This window comes from Panthera tigris, chromosome D4, assembly GCF_018350195.1.
Source record: "Panthera tigris isolate Pti1 chromosome D4, P.tigris_Pti1_mat1.1, whole genome shotgun sequence".
Taxonomy (NCBI): Eukaryota; Metazoa; Chordata; class Mammalia; order Carnivora; family Felidae; genus Panthera; species Panthera tigris.
Genome location: NC_056672.1, coordinates 14,387,746 through 14,405,253, shown reverse-complemented (window position 1 = coordinate 14,405,253; position 17,508 = coordinate 14,387,746). Strand labels below are relative to the sequence as shown.

Below are 17,508 nucleotides of genomic sequence, written 5' to 3'. Positions count from 1 at the left end.
TTTGGTCACTGGATGGGACACAGGTGTAAAAAATACCAGAGAGCGCCCCCTCCTGGAGGCTCAGATGTAGGGCACCATTACCTGCTCTCAGAGCTGGAGGATACATTTTTTTAAACGACTCTTTTTTTCTACCCAAAATGGCAAAATTGATAACGTATTTTGGTCGGTTTTCCATTTGTCACGTTAATTACAAAGCCTTTCCCAGTTCCCCTGGAAAACCAAATGTTTTTCAATTTCTAGCCTCTTTGGTTGTTGTTGTTTACTGTTGGTTTGTTAATCAGATTGACTGCATATTGAAAGTTGGATGAGAACAGAAAGGCAAAATTTTGGTTGGTTGTTTCTGCCAAGACTTCCTACAGCTATTCCAAGGTTTGATTTATAAAGCCCACTTACAAAGTCTATATAGATGTGTAACAAAATCATGGTGGCCATCCAGGCAGCATGCATTCACAGCTGCTAACTTAAAGTCAAATCAGGGCTCTATTTCCAAAAGAGTAGATTTAAAAAGATAAAATCTGAGTCTGACAAGAAGCATTTCATGTGACTTAATATTCTCTCCCTCCCTGCTTGTCTGTGTTCTCTTCATAGTATCTCTAAATGCACTTGACATTAGATTTCACACAACCAACATGGGAACTGCCTGCTTAACTCCACAAACTTAACTCCTGAGACTAATAAAAGAAACTCAGAACAGGCCCAGCTATTGGTTTTACAAATTCCTCTCCTGTGTGAAGATGTATGCCAGCCATGAACTGTTACTAGGTTACTTTTCACCACTGCCAAAGCCAACCTAGGAGGTCCTAAAGCTCTAACATGTAACAACATAATAGTGTTATTGAAAACCTGATTAAGAATTAGCAAATTGTTGATCTTGGAAAGGACACATAATTGCTTCAGGTTTACTGACAAATTGTCAGAATGCCTTAGGAGTTTTGTGTTGCAAGACAAAAAGACAAAAGCAAACAAAAATTTTGTAACAGTAACTGACTACTATATCCTAAGGCTTCCATATACCCCCAAACATCTGAGTAACAATAAAGCGTTTAACTTCTCCCATGCCAGAGCTGCTAAAGGTATAGACTTTAGAACTAGACCATGTGGCTTTAAATCCTGACTCCACTAGTTATCAGCTATGTGACCTTGAACAACGCACTTAAATTGTTGCTGACTCAAGTTTCCTCATCTGCAAAATGGAGACACAATGGTACTTAATTCACAGTGTTGTTGCAATGATTGAGTTAGTATGCATAAAAGACTTAGACCAGTGGCTGAAACATAAGATGTGCTATACAGGGGCTCCTGGGTGGCTTAGTCGGTTAAGTGTCCGACTCTTGATCTCAGCTCAGGTCTTGATCTCAGGGTCTTGAGTTCAAGCCCTGCATTGGGCTCCCTGCTGGTCTACTTAAAAAACAAAAAAGTGCCATGCAATCTTTTGCCTGTATTAGAAACAATCACTTTCTTATTTATTCATTCCTCAAATATTTGCCGAGAACTACTTTGATAGCACACCTTCATTTGCCCATCTACATTCTCAAGAACATTATACCATTTTATTAAAAATGCCAAATTTGGGTTTTTTCCAACTACTTCTTGAGAGTTACCGCATATATAACAAGGATGAGAAATCTCGCTGAGGCACCGGTGCGGGCGAACCGGTTGGGCTTGTGGGCTTACCAAGTGATACTGACCAACATGCTGACATCAGCTTCTGGGATTCGGTCCTAAACCCCCACAAAATGAGAAGCAGCCATCTGTGAAAGTCACACCCGTGCACGTCAAGAGCTTGTGACAGAGTACATGCCAATCAAATCATGGAACACAGAGGTTGGGGGAAGCTGCTTAAAATATTTTTCTTGGCCTACCTTTTGTCGTGTTCGGTAATGCATTTCAACTGATAACAATTCAAGGCAGCATATACTGTTGAAATGTACCTCATATGCCCATCAAACTGCTAAGGATATATACATCAGATATATACATATCAGATATACGTAGAAGAAATAATCCTCACCTTTCAAGAGTTCATATTCTAGGGGCACCTAGTTGGTTTAGTGTCCCACTCTTGGTTTCAGGTCAGGTCATGAACTCACGGCTTGTGAGTTCGAGTCCCAATCCAGCTCTGTGCTGAGAGCTCAGAGCCTGAAGCTTGCTTTGGATTCTGTCTCTCTCTCTCTCTCTCTCTCTCTCTCTCTCTCTCTCTGCCCCTCCCCTGCTCATGCTCTTTCTCTCTCAAAAGTAAGTTAACATCAAAAGAACGAAAAAAAAAAGTTTATATTCTAGCTGGGGAAATAAAATTTAAGTGCATATAGGAAACTGAGAACCGTGCACGGTGGCATATTTATAAAGTCCAAACTGGCATTACAGACTGAGCTGAGAAAACTCAAGAGAAGGGAGAAATCAGTGAGGACTAGAGAAATGAGTTTGCTTTTTGGAGGAGGTGATGGATAAGGTATACATACATATGGGAGAATGAGAGGTAAGGGTATTTGGGGTGTGGACAAAACGATGGCGAAGCCCAAAGGCATGACTAAATGTAAACTGATGTGGGTTTATATTACTATTTGTCACTTCATTTTGTTTCCATATCCTTTCATCTTACTGCCTTCTTACTCTACCTGCCCAATGCTTTGGCATTTTGGAAGCACCCAATCCTTTCTAGGTTACATGTGTAATTCTCCTTATTCTAATTTCAATTGACATAAATCTAGCGTAAGCCTTCTTGTTTTTCTCCTGCTTCCTACTTGATTATCTGGACAGAGAAAGAAAAAAAAAAAAACCAGAACGATTATACAAGCCTGTGTTCAAACATGTATAGATTGCAATTCTCCTTAATATGAGTCATTCAGGAGTTGTTTTTCTCAGCTGGATTAAATCCCCTTTTCAAAGTCATCCACCAGGAGGGATGGAAGGGGAGAGGTTTTTCTCGGTTCCCTTAGAGAAAGTCCAAAAATGCTTTCCTGCAAACTTGACTGCATTTTTAAATAAAGGAAACATCTGGCTTTATGGTCTTTTCTAGTTTTATTTATTTATTTTTGTTTTAATTTCAAAAAAAAATCTCAAACTCAAGGAAAAATTATGCCTTTCCTGTTAGATCTTAATAAAATGAAAACAGTTTCGCTGCTGGCATCCTGTACTATAAAACAAAAATACTGACCGAATACCAGGAATTCTGGTGACGCCGAGACGGTAAGTAACATTTCTGAGATAAGAGTGCAAAATGATTATTAAGAAGGCTGCAACCACGTCTAAGCACTGGCACATACATGTTTGCAAATGTCTTGATATCCACTCAAACACTGGCGAGCGGGAGATACCAACATGCTTATATAATGTTACAAGTGGCACATTTGTATAAAAAGTCCTCAGGTAACCTAAGAATTGGGAGAATAAAACATACATAATTTATTTGTATTTTATTACTATTAAAGGCACTACCTTATTTTTCTCAGAGGATAAACAAAAGTATTGCACATTTATCTTCTCAAAAGAAGTGGTCTATGACCACTGTCTTCATTTTCTTATCTTCCACCCATTCCAAAACCCAAATGAAGCTGATTGCCATCTTCTCTATAGCCAAATAAGTTTTCTTTCTTTTTTTCTTTTTTGTTTATTTATTTATTTTGAGAGAGACAGAGACCACCCAAGTTGGGGAGGAGCAGAGAGAGAGAGAATCCCAAGCAGGCTCTGAGCTGCCAGCACAGAGCCAGGTGTGGGGCTCGAACTCATGAAACGACAAGATCATGACCTGGGCTGAAACCAAGAGTCAGATGCTTGACTGACCGAGTCACCCAGGCGCCCCCTTCCCCAAATAAGTCTTCTTAAGGTCGCCAATAACCTCAGGTTGCTAAATCCATCGGACATGTTCCCAGTATTATTCCTCTTCCTCCTACCATTCAATGACATGTACCATCTGTTCTATTCCCTCCTTCTTTTTTTTTCTTTAATGTTTATTTGTTTCTGAGAGAGAGACAGACAGACAGACAGACCACAGGCAGGGGAGAGGCAGAGAGAGAGGGAGTCACAGAATCCGAAGCAGGCTCCAGACTCAGAGCTGTCAGCACAGAGCCTGACATGGGGCTTGAACCCATGAACCGTGAGATCGTGACCTGAGCCCAAGTCCAACACTTAACCAACTGAGCCACCCAGGCACCCCCCTCCTTCTTGAAGTTGTCCCCCATCCTTTTTTTTTCCTATTACACCACATTCCCGGGGTTATCCTCTGACCTTTGGGTTGCCCTTCTCATCTCACTCAGTCTTTTACTCCAAACTCAACCACCGAGGTTAATATAGTTCCTGTTCTTGGGGCGCCTGGGTGGCGCAGTCGGTTAAGCGTCCGACTTCAGCCAGGTCACGATCTCGCGGTCCGTGAGTTCGAGCCCCGCGTCAGGCTCTGGCCTGATGGCTCGGAGCCTGGAGCCTGTTTCCGATTCTGTGTCTCCCTCTCTCTCTGCCCCTCCCCCGTTCATGCTCTGTCTCTCTCTGTCCCAAAAATAAATAAAAAACGTTGAAAAAAAAAATTAAAAAAAAAAATATAGTTCCTGTTCTTTTCTCAAACTTTATTCCACATTTTATATCTCCCACTCAGATATCTCCTCTGATATTCAGACCTGCCAGCCACCCCCTACTTGGCATCTCCACATGGATGTCACAAGGGGGCCTCAACTCAGCATGACCAGAAAAGACCTCTGAATCTGCCCTCCCCAGGTGGATCTCTTTTTCTGTTCCCTCAACCAGTGATGGCCAACACATCCATTCAGTTGTAGAAGCCTGAAATACAGGGGAAGCTTGTCCCTAGCCCTCTTTAGCCAAACGGTCACCACACCTCATTGATTTCTGCCTCCCTATTGTCTCACACATCTGCCCATTTCTCTCCAACTCTATCACCACCTACTTGCCCTGTTCCACAGTCCAGTCTGTTTTCCTATAATTATTACTCTGCAATTATTGTTTATATATTTTTTTAAATGCAAATCTGATCTGCCTTCCTCTCTGTAACATTCTTCACTGGTTTCCCATTGTACTGCCTTTGGGATAAACAAAAAAGCCTATTATCGCCTGACACGTATCTCCCTGGCTTCATCTATTTCCACCAACCCCTCCCCCCCACCTCCACCCTCCACAGCATCAGTTTCCAGTTGTTTCCCCCTACTGGGTCTTTGCATAGGCCTTTCCTCTTTCTCTGACGAATTACCTCCCATGCAACCTTCAAACTCAACTCAAATGTTGCTTCCTTAGGGTTGCATTCTTGAAGCCTCTCTTCACAATAAGCCAAGTCCTCTGGTTTCACACCTCCTTAGTGCTCTGCATTTTTCTTTCTTAGAAATTATATACTTTTCCATGCTCATGTGGTTATTGACTCTGAACGCAAATAAGGCAGAACCTGCATCTGTTTTGCTCATTGTTTTGTCCCTAACCCCTTGAAGCCTTTGTTCTTTCTTCTTCAGCTACCAATTCTTATGAGCTCCAAGCATCCTAGCTACACAGGACTGTGAGTCCACACCAGGCTGGATCTTGAGGAGATTCATGTGCTCACACTGACCCGAGGACCTAGAGTGGCTTCTCTCTGTGTTTTCTACTTAAAACAAAAACAAAAACAAACAAACAAAAACAACAGGTTAAGGCATACATGAGACCCTTCTACACATGGCAGGGGAAAAACAACCTCTAGGTTAAATAGTATGGAGGAGGGGCACCTGGGTGCCTCAGTTGGTTAAGTGTCCTACTTCGGCTCAGGTCGTGATCTCACGGTTTATGGGTTCAAGCCCCGTGATGGGCTCTGTGCTAACAGCTTGGAGCCTGAAGCCTGCTTCAGATTCTGTGTGTCCCTCTCTCTCTCTGCCCCTCACCCCCTCTCAAAACAAAACAAAACAAAACAAAACAAAACAAAACATTAAAAGAAATAAATAAATAGTATGGGTGAAAAACTTTGCCCCATCTATGCATCCCCCCAAAATAGCGTAGAGAGCATAGCAGACCATTCTGTCCTTTCACTCAGAAGCATTTACTGAATGGCGATTTTGTGCTAAAGCAGTAAGTACTATGAGGGCAGGAGACGGATAATAAGAGTTATTATTCATGGAGGGCCTAGCATGTTCCAGGACTGTAAATTGTAAGTGGCAATTTAAAAGCAATATTTTCAGTAAATTACCATTTTATGAAGACGTGAACACTTAACAAACCATAATATAAAACCAAAGGGAATAAGCAGTCCTATATAATCTACATTATTCCGAATCCTTCACATGGTTCGCGCTAAAGGCATTTGAGAAGTTTATGAGGTCTCAGAGTTCCAATTAAACTCTACTTTTCCAGGTTCTTAATTATTCACTAGGACATGAAACTAATTACAACCCCCAGTGGCCAAATACGTTGTATCAAGCATCTAGCTTAGAAAAACCCAGAGTTCTTGTTCAAACAATTGGTTGTTTGGAAGATATTTTTAGCTAGCTGTACATTTCGCTGACTCCTCAAGTGAACTTTTCCATCCTGGTTATCATGTGGTGAAAAAATCCAAACACCATTTATTTATCCAACAAATAGTCATCTGAGTGCTTACCATATGCTAACAGCTGTGGATACAAAAGTGGAAAAGTAGAAAGAAAGAAAGAAAGAAAGAAAGAAAGAAAGAAAGAAAGAAAGAAAGAAAGAGAAAGAAAGAAAGAAAGAAAGAAAGGGGAAGGGAAGGGGAGGGGAGGGGAGGGGAGGGAAGGGAGGGAAAGGGAAGGGAAGGGAAGGGAAGGGAAGGGAAGGGAAGGGAAGGGAGGGGAGGGGAGGGGAGGGGAGGGGAAAGGAAGGGAAGGGAAGGGAAGGGAAGGGAAGGGAAGGGAAGGGAAGGGAAGGGAAGGGAAGGGGAGGGGAGGGGAGGGAAGGGAAAAGAAGGGAAGGGAAGGAAAAGAAAGGGAAGGAAAGGGAAGGGAAGGGAAGGAAAAGAAAGGGGAGGGAAGGAAAGGAAAGGGGAGGGGAGGGAAGGGAAGGGAAGGGAAGGAAAGGAAAGGGAAGGGAAGGAAAGAGAAGGGAAGGAAAAGAAAGGGAAGGAAAGGAAAGGGAAGGAAAGGAAAGGGAAGGGAAGGAAAGGGAAGGGAAGGAAAAGAAAGGGAAGGAAAGGAAAGGGAAGGAAAGGAAAGGGAAGGAAAGGAAAGGGAAGGAAAGGAAAGGGAAGGGAAGGAAAGGGAAGGAAAAGAAAGGGAAGGGAAGGAAAGGGAAGGAAAAGAAAGGGAAGGGAAGGAAAAGAAAGGGAAGGGAAGGAAAAGAAAGGGAAGGGAAGGAAAGGAAAGAGAAGGGAAGGAAAGGAAAGGAGGAAGAAAGAAAGAAAGACAGTCATAGTCCCTGCCTTCAAGGTGAGGTTATGGGGGAGATTCAAGAAAAAAAGTAAGAGATGTAAGGAGGTGCCAAACAAAAAGGGGGACAAAATGGGCTTAGCTATTCCTGAGAACAGGAGGACTAGAGTGATAACCAACCAAATGGGTAAACTTTGGAAACATTAAGCTAAGTGAAAAAAGTCGGGCACAAAAGGTCACATACTGTATGTGTGCATTTATTTGAAGCATCTGGGATATGCAAATCTAGAGAGAGAAAGCAAATTAGTGGTTGCTGAGGGGGGGAGGGGAAGAATAGGGGGTGGCTGCTACATGGTTCATGCTGCAAACATATTCTGGAACTAGGTAATGGTAATGGTTGTACTGTGACTGTAATAAAGGACACTGAAGTGCACACATTAAAATGGTAAATATTATATTAAATTATAAAAGTAAAATGAAAACGAAAAACTAACACTGTGAAAAGCTAGAATGTGCAACATAAAAATTCTCCTCCACGTCCCTAACTCTCCGCTCCTACTCTACAAAAGTAAATATTATTTTTGGTTCTCAATTTTATATATTTTTAACGTTTATTTATTTATTTTTAAGAGAGAGAGAGTGCGTGTGTGCTTGTGGATGAGGGGAGGAGAGAAAAGGAGACAGGAAACCCCAAGCGGGCTCCGCGTCCCCAATGCGGGGCTCGATCCTGCAAACTGTGAGATCACGATCTGAGCTGAAATCAAGAGTTGGACACTTGGGGCGCCTGGGTGGCTCAGTCAGTTAAGCGTCCAACTTCGGCTCAGGTCTTGATCTCACAGTTGTGAGTTTGAGCCCCACATTGGGCTCTGAGCTGACAACTAGAGGCCTAAGGGTCTGCTTCAGATTCTGCGTCTGCCTCTCTCTCTCTCTTTCTCTCTCTCATTTGAAAATAAATAAACATTAAAAAAAAAAAGAGTCGGTCACTTAACAGATGGAGCCACCCAGGTGCTCCATTTTGGCTCTTAATTTTAATATTGCCTTCCAGAAATGTGTTTTATAAGTGTGTTTATAAGGGTATAGGTGCATGGAGAGGTTGTATGATCACATGATACACTTTTTCTGCCCACGTAAGCCTTTGGGGAACTGCAGGCCTTTAAAATTCCTAGGAAGCCTAGAAGAACTTACTTGTAATTAGAACTACAGTATCATTGCTTTAGCCTTCAAAGATTTTTTTTAACTCGTGAACCAATAGCTTGTCGATAAATTGAGATCCGCGCAATCGAGTTTTCAAGTGGGGTTTTAACTGAGAAAGGTTCATTCAGTCAAAATAATTCTTCAAAACCCAGTAATAGGCTGGGAAGAGCAAGAGGTCTGTGGCTATAGGAACCGGTGTTCTGCGGGTGCCAACCTGAGCGGGGACAATAGGGAAAGAAAAGATGCAAAGGTGTTTGTTGTGAAATGGTCTCAGGTAACAGTGCATGAATAACTTATTCATGGGAGGAAAAAAATCTTCATTTCACAAGCAGAAGCACTGAATACAAGGGTCAAAAGATTTTGAAAACTGGATCTCCATTAGAAGTTAAATTTGAAGTTAATGTAGCTTATCTTTTAGAATTAATAAAGTAGTATAATAAAGTCAACTAAAAAAAAGTCTTCACAAAGGAAAAGAGTATGGCTTTTTAGACAGTAGGAAACAATGTCAGTCAGAATCATGCATGAGGTAAGAGATGATCAACCTTGGAAAATGATTACAGAGAAATTCCATGAACAGAAAACACTACAGAACCAGAAAGTGGCAAACTCCAGTCACACTCAACAGCATTGCTTCAAAGCCTCAAAGAAGAAGTCCAATTGTGCTTTTAAAAAATCTCTCCAGGGGCACATCAGTTAAGCATCCGACTTCGGCTCAGGTCAGGTCATGATCTCACAGCTCGTGAGTTTGAGCTCTGTGTTGGGCTCTGTGCTGACAGCTCAGAGACTGGAGCCTACTTTGGATTCTGTGTCTCCCTCTCTCTCTGCCCCTCCCCTGCTCACACTCCGTCTCTCTCTCTCAAAAATAAATAAACATTAAAAAAAATCTCTCTGGGATATAGTCTTACCGTTGTTAGAATGGCTGGAGACAAAAAGACAAGAAATAATAAGTGTTGGCAAGGATATGGAGAAAAAGGAAGCTCATGCACTGTTGGTAGGAATGTAAACTGATGCAGCCACTGTGAAAGACAGTATGGAGGTTCTTCAAAAAATTAAAAATAGAACTACCATATGACCCAGTAATTCTACTACTGTGTATTTACCCAAAGAAAAGAAAAACACTCATTTGAAAAAGGTATCTGCACCCCTATGTTTACTGCAGCATTATTCACAATAGCCAAGATAGGGAAGCAACCCGCGTATCCATCGATAGATCAATGGATAAACACACACAAAGGAATATTACTCAGCCATAAAAAGAGAATGAGATCTTGCTGTTTGTGACAACATGGATGGACCTAGAGGGTATTATGTTAAGTGAAATGAGTCAGAAAAAGACAAATGCCATATGATTTCACTTGTACGTGGAACCCAAAAAAACCAAAATGAATGAATAAAAAAAAAAAGGCAGAAATGGACACATAAATACCAAGAACAAATTGATGGTCGCCAGAGGGCAAAAGGTAGGGGAATGCACAAAATGGGTGAAGGGGGGTGGGAGATCCAGGCTTCTAGTTATGGAATGAGTAAGTCATGGAGATAGAAGGTACAGTATAGGGAAGAGAGTCAGTGGTACTATAATAGCATCGTATGGTGAGTGTTGGTGAGCATAGCACAAAGTATGGGGTCATGGAATCACTATGCTGTACATCTGAAATTAATGTAACACTGAGTATCAACTATACTTCAATTTGAAAAAAAAATCTCTCTGGAGCTATAAATGTCTTTTTCACTCATCACGCATGACTGTCTTCGTACTACACACCACATTCAACACATCTTACACACACACTACACAACACATTCAATAGACCTAATTTGCATTCAAACGATAAGTCAATGTTGAGGGGCCCTAAGGACAATAGGGTTTCAGCCCTTCTCATGACAGGAGGCAGGAGGGACTCCTTGAAAGAGCACAGACCTTGAAATCAGTCATGAGTGTGAATCTTGGCTTTGCCACTAACTTGCTGTGGCCGCAGCTGAGACAGACAATTCTCTGAGCCTCCCTTCTTCATGTGTAAAGCACAGATGATGAAGCAAAAAAAGGACGATGATGATGCGGTCTCATCTCAGAATTGCTAACGTACAAAGAATCTGCCAGAGTCTGAGAAAGAGTATGACTTAATAAATGTTACCCTCTCTCCAGTTCACCTCCCATTTGTAAAAGAAGTTCACACTAGCCCAGTGAGTGAGGACGTTCTATAAAGCTAAGCATAATGAAAGGCAAAAATGAAATAATTACTTTACCGAAAGAAAAGACAAGAACAGTGGCCAATATTTATTGTGCAATTGCTATGTGCCAAGTACTTTACACACTCTGTCTTATCTGCCTCACCACTCCTTCAGGGTGCTATTATTGTCCACAATTTATACATGAGGTGCCAAGGCTTAGATATGTTAGAAAATTCATCCAGGTAAGAGGCAGAGTTGGGGTCTGAATCCACATAGTCTGACTCCAGAAGCCATGCTCCTCACCACCAGAAAAACACTGGTGTCAGTATATATGCCAACTTTTGTGGGAGAACAAAGGGTAATTTATTGCAACTGCAGGAGGATGGCCAGGGCAACTTTTGAGAAGAAGAAGAAGACATCAGAACTGGGCCTTGAAGGAAGAGCAAGATTTTATTTTGACAGAGGTGGAGTGAAAAGGGGGATATAAAAAGGAGGACTATTCCGGGCTGTGAGATTGGCACCCACAAAGGAGGCATAAAAGAACACGATGTGCTGGGGAACAGTGAGAAGTTGGCAGGGATAGACATCCCTGAGCTCATGGATACCTCGTGGTGTAAACGAGTCATGGAAATCCCCCTCCCATTTGCCAGGGAGAAACACGGAGCAGGAGGAAGTATTTGTTAGAAAAGCAGGGTGGGGTCAAATAATGTCATCCCTAGAATGTCGATCAGGAACATTTGGATCTCAGAGACAACACAGAGCCGACGGTAGTGGTATGAGAGGCGATACGTGATGCTAGCCATGCTCCAAGGAAGTAGCCTTCGGGGATGTGGAGAGCATTGATGAGAGAAACGGGCAAACCTTGCCCTGCCCTTGTGAAATTGATAACCTGGTGGTACACTGACATGACCCATCAGAACTTGAACTAATCAGGGGGTGGAGAGAAGGCTTCCCTTAGTGTCAAGTGACATTTAAATTGTGATCTAAAGGAGGAGTAGGCATTAAATAGACATCGGAATGCAGAAGAGCAAACAGCTAGGAGGCTCCTGTATTAGTTTTGCAAGAGAAAGTGAAAGGCTGGACAAGGTCAATGATAATGGACAGGGCGCATACAAAGATACCCCAGAGGAAAACAAGCTGGTCTGGACTAAGGATCTGGGTGCCTGGAAAGACACTGACATTTTGGGCCAACAAGGAGAAGACAGAAATGGGGAAAAGGAAAAGGCAGTGAGCAGTCCTTTGAAATAATACGATTTTTTGGAAAAAAAGCAGTGCCGTAGTTAGAGGTGCCCTGGGCTGCAATTAACAGATGTGTAGACCAAAAAAAAGCCATTTCATTATCCCGCAGAAGTCTGAGGGCAGTAGGCGGAGGGCAGTTCCCGGGACAGTTAACTATCCAATGATGTTATTCATGTATGTATTCGATGATGTTCAAAGACAGACCAGGTAAGTGTCTCTGAAATCCTCTAAAGCTCTTCCTCATCGTCTCAAACAAGGGCAGCAGGTTCACTCTTCACATGAGAACATCCAAAAAAGGAAGAACTCTTCCCACATTTACGAGGGAGAAAAATATTTCCCAGAAGCCCCTTAGCCAATTTCTTGCATGTCAGAATGTCAACACTGGCCACCCTTCAACACCAGGAAACTGGAAAAGTAAGTATCGCACCACACCTTTTAATAGAGTCACACATATCTCTCTAACCATATCATCAAGTCCATTTGACCCGACCTAAGTTGACACCAATCCTGTCCACCTCTCTCCACCTCCACTGCTGATAACCACTGATGTTTACTGGGCATATGCTACGTCCAAGGCGGTATTCTATGCACCTGACAATTAGTAATTCACGTAAGCCCTCCAACAACCGTATGAGGGGGGGTTACGCTAGTTATTTTATACATGAGGAAACTGGAAAGCAGAAATGTTCAGTAACTTCATCAGATGCACATAGTTAGGTACTCTTAACAGTTCATCTCTTACCAGAAACTAATGTAACATTGTGTATCAACTATACTCATATCCTTTTTTTTAAATTTTTTTAATGTTTATTTATTTTTTTGAGAGAGAGATTGGCCGAGCATGAGCATGGGAGGGGCAGAGAGAGAGAGAGAGAGAGAGAGAGAGAGAGAGAGGAAGACACAGAATCTGAAGCAGGCTCCAGGCGTTCATATCTTAATTGACACAATGCACTGCCTCTCTCTTCTGAACCACATCCATTTCACCTAAACTACTGCAGCAGGCTCCTATCTGATCCCCTTGCCTGCACTTGACTCCTCTCCAATGCATTCTCTTTTTTTTATATTTATTTATTTCGAAAAAAGTGAAAGAGAGTGAGCTGGGGAGGGCCAGAGAGAGAGAGAGAACCCCAAGCAGGCTTTGCTCTGTCAGCACAGAGCCCGACATGGGGCTCGAACTCACAAACCGTGAGATCATGACCTGTGTTGAAATCAAAAGTCAGACACTTAACCGACTGAGCCACCCAGGTGCCCCTCTCTAATGCATTCTTTAACTTGAAGCTAAAATGACCTTTAAAAAGTGCACAGTTTGGGGTGCCTGGGTGGCTCAGTCAGTTGAGCGTCCGACTTCGGCTCAGGTCATGATCTCTCAGTTTGTGAGTTCAAGCCCCATGTCAGGCTCTGTGCTGACAGCTCAGAGCCTGGAGCCTGCTTCGGATTCTGTGTTGCCTCCTCTCTCTGCCCCTCCCATGCTCATGCTCTGTCTCTCTCTGTCTCTGAATAATAAATAAATGTTAAGAAGAAAAAAAAAATTAAAAAGTGTACAATTTGATGATGGCAAATCTGTGTCTCTGCCCTCCAACTCCCTATGCACTCTAAGACCTTGCCCTGCCTATCTCTCCTGCCTTATCTTGAGTTATCCTTCTCCTAGAACTTTGGACTCTAACCACATCGATGCATTCATTCTTTTCTACCCCAGGGTCTTTGCACAGGCTGCTCCCTCCCTATCTCCAATGCCTCCTGCCCTACCTATTTAATTTCTACTCATCCTTTAGGTCACAATTTAAATGTCACTTGACACTAAGGAAAGCCTTCTCTCCACTCCCTGATTAGTTCAAGTTCTGATGGGTCATAGCAGTCTGTTAATGTATCACTATGTTATCAATTTCACAAGGGCAGGACAAGGTTTGCATGTTTCTCTCATCAACGTGTCGTCAGCAATGAGTCCAGTCTTTGGTTTAGGAGTCAGTCCACTTTTATTACAGGTACACGTCTAAGCTTTGTTGCTTAGAAGTGCAAGTCCTTTGAGGCTGAGGACTATGCCTCACAGAGGCGGCTTGCTCTAGTGAAGAGAATATGGCTTTGGCCCTGCTAATTCAAAATCCAGCTATGCCACCATCTCTGAAAGCATGCTTTCTCAAGTCTCAACTTCCCCATCTGTAATGGGAATAATGACACAGTAATATACTAAATACAATGTGCTGGCACGCCTGGCGACAAATGCCATGTAGATCTTTCTTCCCAGGTGCATCTTTGTGTCCCAGTGGGCCAATGACATGAGCTGGGATGCTGCACAGTGGAAATGTGGTGACCTCCCCACGTCCCACATAGTGCATCATAGGCCATGGCTTTCTTCTCCACCTGCTGGTCTGCACGATGCCATCATGTGGAAATATGCAAAAATGCTACAGTGAGCCAGAGGTTAAGGGTTTGCTAGGAGCATGTCACTTGAGTTACATGTCACTTGAGTTAACTCTGAATTCAAAATGCCCAATACTAAGATGTTGACGAGAGATTTTTTAAATTAATGTAATTTTCAATGAACTTTACTTAATGAATTAAAAGTAGTTAGTCATTACCATGCTCTAAGTCCTAAACGAAGTTACAGGAAATGAGAGATGAGGTCTAGAAGGAAGAGAGAGAAGGAGAGGAAGTCATGTCCCCTCTATCTGACAAGCTACCCCAGACCTGGGCTTGAAATGGAGAACTAGGTCCCAAGACCCTCTACAACTGGTCCCATCACACACCCTATACCCTTGTTTACCCCAAATCCACCCACAACCTGCATCCAAATGCCCTGGGACCTTTGCTGGAATGCCATTTCCTGGGGGCCACTCCAGATTCACCTTCTCTGGAGTGAGAATGACCCCCAGGAACCAGCACTTAAACACCCTTACGTGTTTCTGATCATCCCAAGGTTTGTGAACAGCTTTAGGAGCTCAGTAAAAATGTAAACATCACAATGACACCACACACTTATTTGTTTTATGGGGAGATAATCTTGTGGAAGAACCTTGACATTTTTTAAATGAACATTATCCCAGCAGCTACAAAGGCAAAGCAGCCCCATTTTCAAAATGGAGGAAGTCAAATCTTGGAATATATATGGCACATTCTTCCCTTACACGCAGTCTGCAGCCAACTGCCTTACAGCTAGAAGAGCAAATCAACAGTTACCAGTTCGGACATTTCATAAGGCACTCGATTAACTCACCTTTGTATTCAATTCCTAGCTATTTTCTTTTGTGGAGGAATGGCATTTTTCTAAATTTATAACTTCAGTATGCTCTCGCTGAGGAATAGACTTCCTGACTGAACTGCTAATTGCATGTTCGGGACACTCTTTCCTTCTTCTTCTCTAAAACCCCCAGAAAAGGTAATTTTTTTTTTTTAGGTGAATTACTTCCTTTTCTTACTACGCGCTACCCGGTGAAGGCAGTCTTCAAACCCACCCTCTTGTCTGCTATCTTCCCAAGTAAAATTCTAGATATGGGAAGTTGATTTTTAAATAGAAACCCAAGAGATGAACAGCTCCTGGTGATTAGGGAAACACCTCTGATCTCTCCCCAGAGTAGTGGTCGCTGTTGCTTTACTTCTTGGGACTAGCCCCAAGTCTAAGGGTTCCCTGAAACTTGAGGGTCAAATGCACCAGGCAATAATGTATCACTCTCGGTGGGGGTGGGGGGGACATTATTAAAGCCTCCCCATTTGGGGGAGCTCTGCGAGTTCCATCACCTTGGAAACACAACAGCAGTCTCCCTGAATACACACAGAGAGAATAATTTTTAAGCATCATAAGAAAACAGGGTTCAGTTATCCCCAAACGTAAGAGTCACGATTCAAAACTGTCACTGACTCGGAAGCGTCTCGAGTCCAGGAATGGTATCTTCAAGCTGACAAGTCACAAATAGGTGTACTTTTGCTAACCAGACTGGTAGTTGAGGAAAAGCCCACCCTCGTCTTTATTTTTTTTTCTGCCAAAAATGGAATGGCTTCCACTTACCAAACTAGCCAAGCCACTGCTGATGCAGTCACCACCCCCAGCCCGGTGCGTCCAGCCCGGTGCGTATGAACAGTAAATATCAGACATCAAGTTACCTAGGTCGTTTGTAGAAATCCCGATTTGGGGAAAAGAAGTACAGAAGACACACTCATAGAGGACATTTTGAGCCTTAAAACGCAACTGCTTGCTTTGATGCAAATGGCTATGGGGTGGGGGGCAGGGTAGGGAGGACGTGGTTAATTTCGCTCTGACTACCTTTCTAGCATTGTAAGTCATCTCGCTGGCATCGTTGGTATATTGTCTGTTGAGCAATCAAGTGAATGAAGTCAGTTGTTTGCTTATTCTATGCACTGAAAGGGCTAAACAACACTAACCAAGTGACTCCCTCGTCTGTTATTTCTTTCACAATAAATTCAATGAAATGTACGGAGCGCCTAGCCTGTGCGAGGCACTATGCCAGGCGCCAAAGACACAAAGATGAATGAAGCAAGGTTCAGGTTTATTAGTGATTTCTTAATACTTGCGAGGGCACAGCCTCGCTCCCCCTTCCACCGCAGCCTGGACGGCTGTCTAACCAATCGTGGGTGTGAGTACTCCACAGCTCCCAGCTTCTGGGAACGTGTTACTCCCAGGCCAGCCCACGAACCTAGCCCCAGGGCTCTTGTGGCGTTCCCCAAGAGTCAAACAGTCAAGTTCAACTCTGGAGCCGAGGCTCTCGCTCCGCAGCGCAAGGTGCCAGACTCTTTCCACCTGTCCGCGCGCGCGCCCGTCGGGGTTCGCCAGACCCCGCGCCCGCTTACTTTGCCGCTGTCGCTCACGCCGAGGAGGTGGTCCCGTAGCACCTCCATGGGGTTAGTCCAGGTGGAGTGGATGAATGTCCCTCGGAAGATGTGCGCCAGGGGCGGCATCGGGGCGGCGCACATGTCAGCGGCAGAGCGCAGCGCGGGGTTCGCGAGCCGAGGAGGGCGCACCGGGCGGAGGTGCCAGGAGGGGTCCCTGCAACTGCGGGTGGCTGCCGAGTGCACCTGCTTGGGCCTCCTCCTGCCCCCGCTTTCCTGGGCGATCGCCTGCCCCCTGCAGGCCGCGCCCAGGGGCGGGTTCCGTGCCTCCTCGATGCCAATAGGATTTTCCTCCTGTGACTTGGCTCCGCACTCCCTTGGGGTGTGGTCTTTCTCTCCTCCCCTGTGTTAGTTTTTGATCTGTTAACTCTTTGAGTTTCCAAATTCACAGCCTACATCGCAGTTCTTTCAACCTGGGGTGGCTGAGTCACCAACCCAGGTGGGGAGGGAAAGAAAGGAAGGGGCAGAAGGAGCGGACGTTTCCAGCTTTGCACCTCCGTCGGTCGCTAAATTCGCCACTGCTCCGCGTCCCCCAGCCTCCTCCACCTGTCTTTTTTGGCACACTTCGCGTTGCGCCTGCCTGCTCTCTCTGCCCTTTAAACTTCGGGCTGCTTGTGACCAAACCCTGTACCTCTTCAACCTGTAGCACTTTCAAAGTCTGAACAGTCCCAAGTTCAGGAACAGGTGGAAAGGTCCGCTAGAACTGCCTGTCTTACGGATCAGTTTTGTTTTCAGTTTCTGGGGATGCAGTATTTGTCCTAACCTGGTGTTCCGGAAGCATCCCTCAACA

General features: G+C 43.9%; 1 protein-coding gene across 1 annotated transcript in view; it reads right to left on the bottom strand.

The window, feature by feature from the left end:
• The window catches only part of GDA (guanine deaminase), a 79,995-nt gene extending 62,874 nt beyond the window's left edge, over positions 1 to 17,121 (bottom strand). Inside the window, exon 1 of the mRNA XM_007077493.3 lies at positions 16,680 to 17,121. Within this exon, the coding sequence (XP_007077555.2) occupies positions 16,680 to 16,802 (123 nt within the window). The 5' untranslated portion in view covers positions 16,803 to 17,121. The remainder of the gene's footprint in view (positions 1 to 16,679) is intronic.
• Between the last annotated feature and the right edge of the window lie 387 nt (positions 17,122 to 17,508).